Raw genomic sequence first — 14,828 nt, forward strand, 5'->3', positions numbered from 1 at the left:
CAGAAGCAGGATCAGTTGTGCAAGCAGAGGTGCCATCTGAGATGTCCAGAATACCTGAGATGGATTTGCTGGGCTAATGGACATTGCACAGTATCTACAAGAGGTTTGTGTCCTTTGGGAACAGCAATGGGAGACCATCTCAAAGAGCATGGACACCTGAAATAAACAGCATCTTTGGGGAACTCAAAGGCTTTTGTGTCTCCTTTTCCTCATCCACATCCCCTGGTGTCAGTCAGGGGGAGGAGAAGCTGATGGTTTCTCATTGCCTTTGCCAGTGCACAACCCAGTGGTTAGTGAACTGTAGAACAGGAATGTGCAATTAACCACTCCCTACAAGCACCATATCTTCCATTCCTCTGCCAGTCCTCTTGCATTGCTCTCCCAGCCTTCACAGGCACTAAGACACATAGGGGAGAGGTAACAGACCCAAATAGCATAAAATCATAGAACTGTGGAGTGGTTTGGATCCTGCAAAGCAGCTGTGTAGTCAAAGGCTACATGCTTCCTCCTTCCCAATACAAGTGGGGACCTGGATGCTCAGACACTGAACAGCACTGGACAGCTCTTGCTTCCACCTTCCGATCTGGTGAGAGTTGAGGAGACCAGCAACTATGACCTCTGATCTCCTGCATCCAGCATTTTGTCCCACCTGACACCAGCATTCTCCACCTGCTCCCCCAGAACCCAGTGTGCTCATGCCCTCAGGAGATTAAGCTCTTCTGAGTCACAGAAGTCTGAAAATGTGCTGTACCAGCAGATTGGGATGAGGGATGAGGGAGAAAGCTCTTGCTCCAGCAATCCTAGCAGCCTAAGGGGTCTGATTTACCTGCCCTGGACAGCTGAAATTTAACAGTACACCTACAATTTTGGGGAGAGGAAAAAAAAAGGGGCTGTTACTTTCTATATCTTTCCAAACAGAGACATGTTAAATCACATAGCTTGAAACTCAGCCTTGGGCCTCAGCTTCCTTTCCCCCAACAGGAAATGTAAAGTCATTATAAAAGTTTTCTCAGAATGTACCTTGCTAACAAAAACCATATGAAAAACATCCATCATACAGAACATCTTCTGCCAATTGCCACAAAATACTCCCATAAACAAGCTGCTCTTCCAAACAGACCTCCTCACCCTCCTTACCTGGAATGACAGACGGACAGTTTTTCGGTGGTCTCGCCAGAGTATGGATAGTGCAAACAGGCATGCAATAGAGAAGCCCAGGACAAGAAAAGTACCAATCTGGGGGGACATAAAGAAGACATAAATCAGCTTCAGCATTTCTGCATAGGGTATGCCATCCATCCTAGTCATGGCTAATTTAAGCAGCTGGAAAAATTGTTTTGTATGCATAAGATTGACTGTGCCAGTTCAGAGACAGAGAGATCCAACGGGTCTAAAACCAAATCCACAATGCTATCAGTATGGAAGGACTGATTCCAGGAGTTGGCTACTCAACTAAGTCAGCTCTCAGGATTCTCTCTGTAATCAGTGGAGAAAGAGGAACTTCAGAGGTGACCCATTCCTGCTTGCATTGTGATGGAATATGCCTCTCTCTCTATTGATATAAATGGAGCCTAGGTGATCAGCTTACATTAAATCCCTAACCTGTAGATGGAATTCATCACTTCTAAACTCAGAAGTGACAAATTCCACCCAAAAGGAACAATAACACAACTTCCTTGTTCTATGAACTGCCTTGTAACAGGCTTCAGCAATAACAAACCCTCCCATAATTAGGAGATGAGGGTTCACTTTTTAACCAAAAAGGTGAGGCAGTGTTTTAGTCAATTCTTCAGCTTCTTATTCAGTTTGGTACCAGCACTGTGGTAATGGCAGATCTTTCTTGGTATATCATCTTTCTGCTGACAACTAAAGGTAATTGCACCAAGGCCCTAACCATTCTTCAGGGCATCTTCTATGGATCAATACTTTAATAATCTATCCCTAATCCCTTTGCACCCAAGAAATCCTAGTTTTTATTATTATTCTTTTTTAAATATTTTTGTTTGGTTGTTTTTTTACAAACTGTTCTACAACTTTCTGGTTCTTCTGGAATCCATTTTTCAATAGTAAAGCTCACACAGTTTCCATTACTTAAATGAAGAAGCACAGGATCAAGCATCCACATGTTCAGTTATTTCTTCCTCCTGCAGCCTTTGCAATCACATTGCATCCTACCCTAAACTGCATGGACAGAGAAGCATTTTTAAATGCCCCACATAGCCTCAAAAATTACTTAAAGAAGATTATTCTAACCCATAATTTTACAGCAACAAGTCCCTGTTAATTTGTTACTGTGTCTTCAAAACTCCCAAAGGCATTTCCCAAACCCTAGAATAGAATTAAGAATTACAGGAAAATTTGATTTGGAAGAGACTTTAAAGATCATCTAGTTCCAGCTCTCCTGCCATGGACCCTAGATCAGATTTCTCAGGGCCGCATCCAGCCTGGTCTTTAACACTCCCAGGGAACCATCCAAAGACAAAAAGACATTAAGTACCAACATGCCTTGGAAAAGCCACCTTTCTCTCCTGTGGAGAGAGCAGACACTTTTTTCACTGTTTCACTGGGGTCTGATCCAGAAAATCATGCAGTGCTTCTCATGAAAACTTTGCTTTTGACTTCATGTTACCATACGTAAATGAGTCAAATATAGACATCTTCACCTGAATGAGTCACTGCAGGCACCTTTTAGAGTCAGTGGGGGGAAAAAAGGTTTTTTGAGTGTGATTCATCTCATCTTAATTTAGAGACCTATGACCAGCTGGATGAATTGCATCCTCAGAGGATTCATTTCCCTTCAGTGACTGCTAAAGGAGTTTGAGCGACCAGCTCATGTGGAGATATCAATTTCATGGGTATCTCAATCTCGTAAGATTAACCTCTTCCCTCTCTTCCTTCTCTCCCATAGTCCAAGAGGTTTGTCATGCAAAGAAACACCACAGACTCAATTAAAAGCATAGATTAGAGTTACCAGAAAGCCCTAACTCTCCCCACCTTGTGAGTCCAATGCAGATACAGCCGCTGACCTTCTGCAAGCAAACACATCGCGAGGACCTGGGAAATCAAGAAGAGATTGTATGCATCCTGGTGGGAGGTGGTGACCTGTGCCCATGAGGCACTTCTGGAATTATTTTCGCATTGGGAAGTTACTTTACACAAGGTCCTCCTGCACAATGTCAGTGTGTGCAGGATTGGTGTATGGAGAGAAAAGTTTGGTGCTACAGTAAAAATGCTTCTGAAATGCACATATCAAGCACATATCAAGACTGCCCTTCAGGATCAAAGACATTTTCCCAGGTAACAGATAATTGGGCACTTTGGGGTACTTGCTTACAATGACTTTTTGTGAGGACAGACTCTAAAAGAGGAATGATGGCCAAGGTCAATTATTATTGTATAAACCAATACAGCACTAATCTTCACTATTTTCTGTGCATTTATTGAGATTAGAGGAATATAGACCACGGGAGAGAAGTCAGAGAATAAAAAATGCCCCAGAGCAGCACAAAAGTACAGAGCAGAGAGCAAAAATGGCAATTCTTCCACATTTACCACAAGGACAGGCACATCTCAGACCTGCCTCAAAGGAAAGTGTCTTGGGGATCAGATGACTCCAGTTTTTGGTGGTTGGCATGTCCCTTCCACCTGATGACAAGTTGGAGCCCTTGGAGAGGGTTCTTGTGAAGCAAGCTGCAAACCCCAGCCAGGACAGAGGACCCAAGATGCCTTGAACACCAACAAGCCAAGAATGAGGCAAGTCAGTCCACAGTTCTCATGCAGAGCTTCTTCACATAGCTCCATACCTAAGTAACCAGTGAGTTTGGAGATTGACTTTACCCCAAAAAACACCTTCAGCAGCAAATTTTCACTTTGCTGCTATGAAAATGCACAGGTCTATGCTCAGGAGTCTAAATGCCAGGGGAAACTTCCCAACCACTGAAAAGGATCATTTTGGGACCAGAATCACCAGGTATCAGGGCTTAGAGAAGAGTGTCTGTTAGTAGACATCATTGCTCCACTGAGGAGGATCATTTATGATGCAAGTCCCTCCAGACTGTAGGATAGTGGGATTGTAGGAAAACAAGATAAACAAATTTGGGGGAAGAGGGTCTTCTCTCCTGAAACTCAACTGCAAGTTGTTTCCTATCCATTTACAAACACACTCTCATTCCAGGATCATGCTGATTTGAAGCAAGATACAAAGCCAGGTTGGATGGGGCTTTGAGCAACATGGTCTAGTGGTAGACATTCCTGTCCATGACAGTGGGGCGGGAATTAGATAACCTTGGAAGGTCCCTTCCAACACAAATCATTTTATGATTCTATGATAAACTCAGCAGTGAACATAAGTGCTTCTTGACATGTTGGTTTCCTGTAATGGAATAAATGCAGCCAGTACATGGTGAGTAATCTGGGAGCGGTTGAGAGAAAACTGAAATACTGCTAAAGATCTTAAATCAGCCTCACTGAAATCTATTTCAGGGTGAAAAATGAGAGCAAAAAGACCAAACATCACTTGCTCCTTTGCTGCAAGTGATGTTACACAATGACCTGGTCCTTGAGTACAGTAAAGCCAAACATTTTTAGAACTTTCTGAGCCAGAAGGGACCCACAAGGATCATCAAAGTCCATCTTCTGGCCCTGCACAAAATCACACCAAGAATCACACCACGATTCTTGAATCAACTCGTGAACTAACATGAGTCAGGTACTAACATGAGTCTGGTACTCATGTTCCTGAGAGCATAGTTCAAATACTTCTTGAACTCAGGGCACTCAGACATGACTACTTTTCTGGGGAGCCTGTTCACATGCCCAACAATCCTCTGGGTGAAAAATCTTCCCATAATTTTTAACCTAAATCTCCACTGATACAGTTTTGCAATACTCCCTTGTGTCTTCTCACTAGTCTGTCTAGTCCAAATTGCTTCCACACACTTTCTGGGATTATCTAATATAAGTAGAGAAGAGGGCTTAGGTGATCAGTGGGTTTCTGACTAATACTGCCAAGGTTAGAGTCAAGGTCCCTCTTGCCAATCCCATCATGTCCCAGAATCTTACAGCCTCAAACTCTTGCATTCTTCTCTTCTTTAAAATGAGGTGTGGAAGTGTCTCCCCTCCACCATCTACCTGCAAAGTGGTGATTAAGGGATGCTTCCTAGTGGCAAGAGAAATGGATTCACTGCAATGAGAATTTCATTTCTGTCTCCCTCTTTCTGAGTGGCTGCATTGACCACAAGGCTTTTCTGCAAAACGTGGACAGCAGATGCTTAAATTTACTCCACTTCAGCATGGGAACTACCCTGTAATCATCTCGACACTTCTGGTGAGGTGTGGGCAGGCTCTGAACCTACACTACAAGGACATGCAAGCAGGCACTTAGACACTTGGCTCACCTGAAACATCTGCTCACTTAGATGTTCACAGCAGCTGGATTCAGGTCCTTCTATTCATTCACTTTATGGCAAAAAACTCAGAACTTGTCTGGTACCCCAGTCTCTTAGGATGGAGTTTTGAGGTCACATTTTGGATTTCAGTGTCAATGTACTATTTTAGGTCCTCTCCATCTATGAATGAAGAGGCCACAACACATCTGAACCTCTTTGTACAGTCACGAGTCACCTCCTCACAACCCTTAGAAAAAAGCATGGCTGAACTGCTGAGAGGCAAATGTTATCTGTTGGGGTTTGAAAGACAAAACAAGAAAAGATTTTTCTTCTCCACAGAGCATAAACAGTTCTGTAATTAGACCCCTCAGTTTAACCTTTTAGCCCTAATGGGGATGAGAAAATTGAGTGGTTGAAAATTGAGTTAATTGAAATTGATTGTGTGAGAAAATGACAATGATGCATGTGGATGGAGAGCATCTTTGTCCAGACAGTTAGTCCTTTCTTGTGCAGCATTTTCTTCAGCCACTTGAGGCAGGTGGCCAGAAGTCTGTATGCTCCAGTGGGTCACAATAGGGTCATGGAAGCAGGCTCACAGGTTCCAGCTGGGTGCCATCAATAAGAAAGAGGGTATGGTGTTTACAAGCAAAACCATCTAAGGATTGATATTAAATATTTCTGCTCCAGCAAGGGCATCAGGGTGTTCAGTGTTCTGATGTGGTGGGCTGTTCATGCAAAACACCACCAGAAAACATCACCTAGGTACTCACCATCCAACACTGTTCAACCAAAACTTGGGATGTAATTCATCATGGCAGGAACCTATTTGGCCATCAGTTGTTTGAAATGTATTAGAACAACCCACCTATCATATAGTTCCCACAGTGAATGACTTATTTAGGTGTGGAAGGGCTGAGTTACTCTTACCAGCCCGTGAAGCTCCAGTGTTTTGCTGGGTGGTCCATCAAAGCCCTCAGTGAAAGGGAAGCTCTGCAAACATTGGTGGAGGGATGGATTCCTGGCAGAGTCCTCCTCTGAAAGAGCCCTGCTAGGATGAGCTTTGCCCAGCCACGGCTGCTACAATATCCTTCGAGTTTTCAGATGGCAGCAGTGTAAGTGGTGGCAGTGGTAACTTTCCTTGCCCCCCTTTCCCTCATGACCTAATAACATTTAAGTAGCAGCCTCATGCCCCCAGCACCCACTGCCCAGCATAGATGCATGCAGCAGTCTTGCTACAAAGGACATGGCGGCATGGTGATGCTGTCAAGCAGAACAAGTGCCCTCAGAAATACCCAACAGCTTTGGTTGGGTCACCTCACAGCTTCATAAACGCAAGAAGGAAATGGACTTTCCCTGCAGGGCCGTTGCCAGAGCAGAGGAACCTCTGAAGTTTCTCCTGCTGTCAGATACTCTGCATACCATCCAGACTACTTGCATTCTATCAGGTTTATCCATGCTCACCCATCTGAGGAAGGCAAATGTTGCTAGCCTCGTTAGACAGAACTGAGAGGCTTGAGAGGAAGAGGATGATGCAGCTACATAATAAAAAGTAAGACCAGGACTGAGCTAAACCCTGTAGGACACCAATTTCACCTCATATCCTTCATCTTCCTTTCTGGTTTACTTTGCTCATCACCTGCTCTGACAGCTTGCAGACATCATATTTATGGTGACAAAAACGGGAAAATGCTCAAAGAAAGTGCACTGCTTGGACGCTGGCTGACATTTGGATCCAGACAGAGCATGACCAAGCTGTCACATCAGCCCCGGGGGTCTTCAGGCTCCTTAAGCCCAGGAAATCCTGTAAAGCCAGTTTCTAGCATGGACTATGGTGAGTTAGTCTGATCCTGAGGCTGACTCCAGATCCACAGCCTGCTGAGGCACCATCTCAGATGTATCCATGTCACATGGGCATCTCTGGCAAAGCTCTGAGTTGCCCCAGGTAGTACTGTAACCACCAAACTACCCACACCACTCCATGGCCCCTGGGGACGCCAGGGGGCTCTGCTGAATGATAGTCCATGAGCCACCGTGGTGTTACCAAATCCTTGTAATTAATTATTGTTGTTAGTCCCTTTCAGAGCTCAGTCAATCCACATCTCTTTCAATCTCTTTTGATCGCTGTGGGCATGAAAAAGCACCTGTCCTATTTATCACTTGGGGGTTTTTATTGCTAGCACTAGAATAAAAGTTCTATTTATTTGTACTTCATCAGGAAAAAAGGACCCCAGAAACCAATTGTGTTAGGTCTGCATGGACAAAGCCAAAAGAAGTTCCCTGTCATGAGCAATTTACAGACTAAGTGTATGATGACACATCAGGGAATGGGTGAGAACAGCAGGAATGGATGATAAAAGCTGGTTGTCTTGGTCACAGAGGTGAGACAAAGCCATAACCTCACCCTCAGCGCTTGGCATTTCCAAATGAAAGTCAGAGCAGGCATGGTACTGATGTGAACTCCAGTGCCTGAAGTCAAAGTGAATTCTTGGCCTATAGCTCTGGATGAAGAAGATGAAAGAACAGGTACAAATCTGTCTTTATTTGAGAGCTTTCTTATGAAGGAAAGAACATAGAAAAAGGATGATTAAGTGGAAATTTTAGGAAAATTTTGGGGTTGGTATGTTTCCCTAACTAAAGCAGACATCATATCAGAAAGTTTCACAGAATTTGGAAAAGTGAAGATTTCAGGAACCTCCTTCAGCATAAACTTCAGCAGTGTTTTCTGACCACATCTATAGCTTCTACATGAAGAAAATCCTCCAGCAAAGCAGAGTCAGTCAAGTGAAAAAGTTCTGTTCTCCTTCCTCGAGTAGACCTTTTTATCCAGGATTAGAAGAATAACTAATCTGTGATGACGTATCACCACCGCTACATGACTCAGAGCTCATATTTCCCTGCTGCCAAAACAACAATTTTTCGTTTCCCCTAAATCTAAATCCAGACACTACTGGGTCAGCTTTCCTTGGGTCCAAGGAAGAATTGTATACATTTATCAAAGGGATATCATAGAAAGAAATCATAGAAATGACATCTGGCTCAGAGACTCCTGAGCTGAAACTGGTCCTTTGCAGGTAGCTACGGGGAGCTGTAAAAACTCATTGTGCTCCAGATCATCTCCTGACTTTCACTGTCCAAGGATCATATTGAGGATAGCTTGAGCTTTGGTCTGACACATTAAAGCCACCCCTGTGTTCACCTTTCAGGACTACAAATCAAGGCCAGCTCACAAGGAGCATTACTTACGAGTAACAGTGAGACGTATGCAAACAAGATTGCAGCCACAATCAGGATAACAAGAGACCAGAGAAACCAGTAGCCCATGTTCCCATAGTTATACCTAAAAATAAACCAATAAAATACTGTAAGAATGTTTTTTGTTAGCACCTGGAGTAGAGAGGACCAACAGCCCTTTTCCTTGAAATTCTGCAATTTTCTAAGCAATAAACAAAGAAGGGCGAAGGAATAGCCTACGCTGTAACATGAAAAAGTGATTAAGAGCCTCCTGCCCAAAATCCCTGATTGCATTAACCATCAGACTAAAACACCTTATTATACCTTTCTTTCCCATAATATTTGAGCAGCTTTAATTTCATTTTAGGGGCCAGATTTGCATAACTGTTGCCTATAGTTGTCCCATAGTACAGAAAGAAAAGATGTGCACAAATCCCGGATGATTATTTCTTACTTTTGAATTTGAGAATATAGAATTCTCTTTCAGTGAGATGGCTGGTGCAATGCCTCTGATTCCAGCCACTATATTTCTTCACATGGAATGGGGGAGGAAAGGGAAGGAGGAAAAGAAAGACTCAGAGAAGGAGTTATTTAGTCCTTCCATTCACAATTTTTGTGACGATGATTCTCCCCTTTCTCCTAAATTCACACTTACACCTAAAAATTGTACCTAAGCAAAGACCAAGTCTCAGCACCTCCACAGTCACTGGACATTCAGTTTGGATGCTGTGAGCAAGAGTTTAAGGTGCCAAATCTTTGCTTCATTACTAAAGTCCCCTGTTGCACCACAGCTGCTGCAGAGGGTGCTTATCCCTTCCCAGTCATCCTAGTGACCAGCTGAAGGGGTGGGAGAGGAGGAAAAGATTTTACTTACCAGTCAAAGCTGTTGTAGTCATTTTTACCTTCACCCCACGTGTACAGAAAGACCAGAGAAAAGCAGAAAGCTGCAATGAGCAATGGGAAAAACATGCATTCCCGCTGGAGAGGGAGAGGAAGGACAAGCAGTCAGAGCTATGGCCAGCCAGAGCAATCAAAGCAAATGGCAGGTACTTTCAGGCTGCTCCTAAACATATGTAGCAAGGTGTTGGAATTCTAACTGAAGTAAATATGGAGGGGAATTCCCATCCTGTCCCTTGTAACCAGGAAAATGTCCTCAAAAGCATACTCTGCACTACCTGTTCTCAGGGAAAACTCATTACTTCCCAAATGAACAGGTTTTTAACCGCCTCACATGAGAGGAAATTGCACTGTAGAGCAACCTTTTTTGCAATTCTTACTACCCACCCAACCTTAATGTTACTTCTTTCATTTGATTCTATGGCTTTGAGATGTTTCATTGGCTGGGAGAGGTTGGTGCAAACTCCATGTTTATTATCAGACAAATAGAGCCTGCCACAGAAGCAGCAATTCATCAAGCCTTTAGAGCAAAACCTAACAGCCCAACAGATCCCAGCAGAATCCAAATAATATTGGGCTGGGATTCCATGCCATCAACCCCTTGTCTGCTTAGACTTGCCTGCCCCAGTACAGAAACCCAAGTGTGTGCTGACTTTGAGCTGGCTTACCAGGCTGCAGCAGCAATTCCCAGGCTCGATCCTCTCGCGCTGGTAGCGCTTCCAGCGGCAGCTGTAGAAGCCAGCCAGGCAGGAGACGAAGGGCTGCTGCTCGTACTGCTGCAGCAGGCGCCGACGGACCACCTTCAGCTTGCCAAACTTCATCCTCTTGATGGAGGTGGTGGAACGGGTCTCCATCTGAGTGCCTTTATCTCATCTTCCTCCTGAAACAGCAACACGAGTTTTATGGGGAGACTGTTGGGTAAGCTTTCCATATTTGAGAGAGGAGAGAAAGCTTTCCCAAGAAGATGCTGAGACCAACAGGAAATGATGCTGAGGACATCCCACCTAATTTTATATATTAAAGTGAGATGGCCAGCTGAGAAGGACGGTCACTGCAAATCCTTAGCACTTAGCAGTCAGTGCTGCCTCTGGTTGTAACTCAGGTGCTCTGAGTCACCTTTGATGGTCTACCTCTGCCTCCTTTTGGCTATACAGGAGGTTCTGGGAAATGAATTCATTAACTTGAGCACATTTCAAATTATGTCATATGAACCTGGATCTAGGATTAGCTATGGGAATTATTCAGCATCACTGTGACTTGTTTGAAACATGCTATCAGTTTAACTAGCTCATGTAGAAAAGGCACTAAACACCCCCAGGTACACAGCTCTCTTATCCTGGCAAAACTGCAGCACTGCAGAGACTGATCCCTTAAGAAATAGTTATTACCTGGCTGAAACAACTTTACTTGGAACAGATTTTCAAGTGTAGAAAGACCAGCTGCAAATATGTACATGTGGGAGAGCTATTCATAATCATGATTAAAAACAAAGAACTTGGTGGTAAATTGCAACCAGGGTAGTGGCAGTGAAGCAACTAGCACGGGGACTAGTGCTAGGTGAAGAGTGGTTCACCCAGCAGAGCACTACTGGGACTTTAAGGAAAGATTTAGGAAAACAGTTTTGTGTGAGCATGTAAAGAAGCCCCATTATACAGCTCTTCTTTGGAGCTGAGTTAGTCAGAGATGTTTTTCTGTGGCATTAAAAGTGCCATCACATCCTTGAGTCCACATCAACCATGTTCAAATCCTGGAATACCTAACAACAATCATTTAAGAGGAAGAATAAACAGTTTGCTGCACTATACACATGGATGAAACAGACATATAAAGGGTTTGGAAATAACTCAGATCCCCATGTGACTTTGGAGAAATCAGTGCATAAACCCTCGCAGACTGGCATCTCCAAATAACTGACCAGTTTGCAGTAAGCACAAACAAATCAGAGACGGCAAACACAAGTTAAAACAGAAAAGACATTCCCCTTGTACCCTTTCCAAATGACCAGCCTATTGGCAGCTGGAGTACACGGGAAGAGGATGAAAAGGAAACAAAAAGGGGGTTCAGTTTGGACCAGTACTTATTATGCAGCACTAAGAATGCCATGCCCTGAGTGCCTTCCTGAGATAGATGTGTCTGTCCATCCAGGACTGTCATAGGGAACCGCACGCTTGGATGCATGGATGTAGTGGGGTCAAGCCATCCCTAGAAGCTCAGCAGTGCCAGATCCTGGCACCAGCAAGTCACCCTTAGTAAAAAATTGATGCCAGTCTCATGTGGCAAGATGGTGATCCTGCTCTAGAATTCCCAGAGCATAGCTGGGGGGATGTGGCGCAGATGACATCTGATCCAGCTGGTTTCATCAGCTGGCCTAAAGTACACCTGGCATAAACCCAGCAATTCCCAAGTAACAGCCACAGCTTTTGAATATATATTTAATAGATGAGCCTTCAGAGCTCTTACCAGAAGGTTGTCACATGCCATGGGACTGCAATATTTGTTACCTCCTAAAAGGATCCCCAAAATATGAGTTCCTGTATCACCAAAGCACAGCATCTATTCTTGCTCAGCCCTTCTCCTTCAGCAATAAGAATTCAGGACACTGGACCAAACCCATCAGTTTCACTGTCAAAGGGCCATGAGGTTTGTTACTCACATTCTCAGGTGTGGGTACAAGGCTCACACATCAGTATTTGACTATGAGCACACAGGATTTGACAGGAACACAGATTATGGAGATCCTGAAACCTTGCCCACATTATCTGTCTTGCTACAGCAGCATGCCAGGTGTTAAACCTAGGTGTTAGCTTACCCCTCATGAAATTGTCAGTGATCCCACCATCTCTCAAGACAGGCTGAACAAGTCCTAAATCTCTTTATAATTAAAAGCTGGCAGATTATTTTCCCAATGTCTTGTCCCTTGTATTACAGTTAAGGACATTACTTCATGCCTTGTTTGTCATAGATACAGTGAACAGCTTAAACTCTTCCTCCATTTACTCACATATGGATGTCTCCTCTTAAAACTTCTCTGGCCTCAATGATCCCAGCCTTTTCTAGTCTTTCCTTGTAGTTCATGTTTCCTCCTCCTGAGACTATCCTTGTATGGAGTGGACAGTCACCTGCTATTTGGGATTTCTGTGGCAATTCCCATTGGTTTTGGCACACAGTAGCCACAGTCTGTCCAGGTTACACCTGTTCACCCATAGCACAGGCTACCTGATACCTGTAGCATCCAATTTCGCTCATGTATCAAACATCAGCTGGCCTTGAGCTTCTGAATGCTTAAATAATTCACCCTGGACTCACCCCCAGCAGAAAGGGAAAGGTGTTTTCAGCTTCATCACACAGTGACAGAATTGTTTGGATTGGGAGGAATCTTAAAGATCATTCCACTAGACCAGGCTGCTCAGTCCCATCCACTCTGGCCTTGATGTGGCATCCAGGGATGTGGTATGCAAAACTTCTCTGGGCAATATTAGAGCTTCATCTCAGAGTACTTGTGACACCAGTATAATTAAGAATTTCTTTACCTCCTGCCTTAATCTTACCAATGAAGTCACCTCTCCAAGCCCATGTGTTATTGGAAAAGGGACACCTCATTGCACCACAGCCTGGGGAACGAGGGAGAGACAAACACAGCCTGCTGCCCACAACCCCCTCCACCAGCCTTCGGTCCTCCCAAGAACATCAAGCTGGGCAAAAGAGAGCAAAAAAAAATGCCTTTCTCTCTGGCATCCCCTGAATCCCCATTGACCTTGCTGTCCAAGCAGTGTCACTATGCCATAACACATTTCAGTATCAAGAGACTGAAAAAACACAACTTGTCCACAGCTTTCAGCTCTAGCTTCTGCTGGCATCCATCTGCCCCTCTGTCTCTATCCTTTCCCTTTTTTCTTTCCAGAGACCTTTTCCGTCCTCTCCCAGCCTCCAACAGACAGAGTGATCTGACTCAGCTGCTCCTTTGAAGCCTGCAAAGGGCCCAAGAATTCTACAAAGACAATAACCTCAGACTGAAATTTTATCTTGTCAAGTAGAGAGGACAGATGTCCTCTAGCACATCTCCACTCAAGTAAATGGAGATATAAATGGAGACCCTGTAGCACCTTCCAGTACCTAAAGGGGTTACTATTGATCCAGAGAGGGACTTTTGACAAGGGCAGGGAGCAACAGGACAAGAGGGAATGGCTTCAGACTGAAATGAGGTAGGTTGAGATTAGATCTTAGGAAGAAATATTGGTGAGTTCTTGTCCAAAGCAGAAACCATCCTGTCAATTCCCAGACCACATTTGATCCAAGGCTTCTGCTCCCTCTGGGCATACAGGGCTCACCCAGCAAATGGGAGCCTTTGAGCAGCTCTGCCCACAGCTTCTGGGACTGCTGGGTCTCTGCTGAGGAGAGCAGCACAAGGCATGCGTGAGGCACTAGACAAAAGGTGATGCTTGCATGGAGATGCAAAGGAAAGAATTGACAGGGAGAGAGAAGACCAAGGACAACTCACCAAATTTGAGGCTGCTTCACTCTTAAAGCAGTGACTCCTAAGAGGAGCCCATCTCCCTCTACAGCTCTGCAAGATTCATGTGTTGCAATGCATTTACACTGTGCTGTTGCTGGTATCAGCAAAGAGTCCAGTGGAAACTCCTAGGACACATCCAGGAGAAATCCCTCTTAGATGTGCCAGGTCCCACATGAGAATGAGGAAAACAACGACAGACACAAGGACAGTCAGAAGGGTGCTTCTCAGTTAAAATGTATTCATATCTCCAGGCACTCCATTGTCCTCTTTATATGTGTCCTTCCAAACAGGCATCACTGCTCCCCTTTTACTTCTGCATATTTTCCCTGGTCTCTGCCCTCAGGTTCATCTCCATCTTCTCAAGTAATTGTGTTCCATTTAACACAAGCTCCCTCCTTACCACTCAGCCACCTCTAGCTTCTCCATGACCCTCTGTCCCATAGTTGCATCCTTCATGGTTTCATCCAAGGTAAATTGCCAGTCTGCTGCCACAGCTGGGGCAAGGCAATTAGAAGCCATAAAAACTTTATAACTCCCAAGGTCTGGCTGAATCTGCAGCGCCTCAGACCACATCAAACATTGATACATTGAAATTCACAAGCATCTGATCCCAAGAAAGATGATATCCCAGTAACTGGGCCCAACGGCCACCTAAGAGGCAAACAACACCGAAACAAATGACAGATGCAGAAGCCAAAAACACAGTTCAGTCCTTGGCAGGACTTAGCAAGAGGCTTCACAGTCCTTGCATCTAGATTTGAAGCACAGTTCTCTTAAAATTCAGAGATTGTCTGCAATTC

The 14,828-nt window shown here is 44.3% G+C and overlaps 1 protein-coding gene across 5 annotated transcripts in view; it reads right to left on the reverse strand.

The window, feature by feature from the left end:
• GDPD4 (glycerophosphodiester phosphodiesterase domain containing 4) overlaps positions 1 to 14,828 on the reverse strand; it is a 42,197-nt gene that overhangs the window by 16,084 nt on the left and 11,285 nt on the right. For 4 of the 5 annotated variants that reach the window (XR_003382148.2, XM_005495479.4, XM_074534993.1 and 1 more), the window contains 5 exons: positions 10,184 to 10,395; positions 9,493 to 9,596; positions 8,631 to 8,724; positions 2,995 to 3,054; positions 1,138 to 1,236 (listed from right to left, as the gene is read on the reverse strand). Coding sequence is in view for 4 of the 5 variants with exons in the window: in XM_005495479.4 (XP_005495536.2) it covers positions 1,138 to 1,236; positions 2,995 to 3,054; positions 8,631 to 8,724; positions 9,493 to 9,596; positions 10,184 to 10,369 (543 nt within the window). In the remaining variant the exon portion in view is untranslated. The remainder of the gene's footprint in view (positions 1 to 1,137; positions 1,237 to 2,994; positions 3,055 to 8,630; positions 8,725 to 9,492; positions 9,597 to 10,183; positions 10,396 to 14,828) is intronic. The other variant, XM_026798207.2, reaches the window with a different exon arrangement.

Source organism: Zonotrichia albicollis, chromosome 2 (assembly GCF_047830755.1).
Source record: "Zonotrichia albicollis isolate bZonAlb1 chromosome 2, bZonAlb1.hap1, whole genome shotgun sequence".
Classification (NCBI taxonomy): Eukaryota; Metazoa; Chordata; class Aves; order Passeriformes; family Passerellidae; genus Zonotrichia; species Zonotrichia albicollis.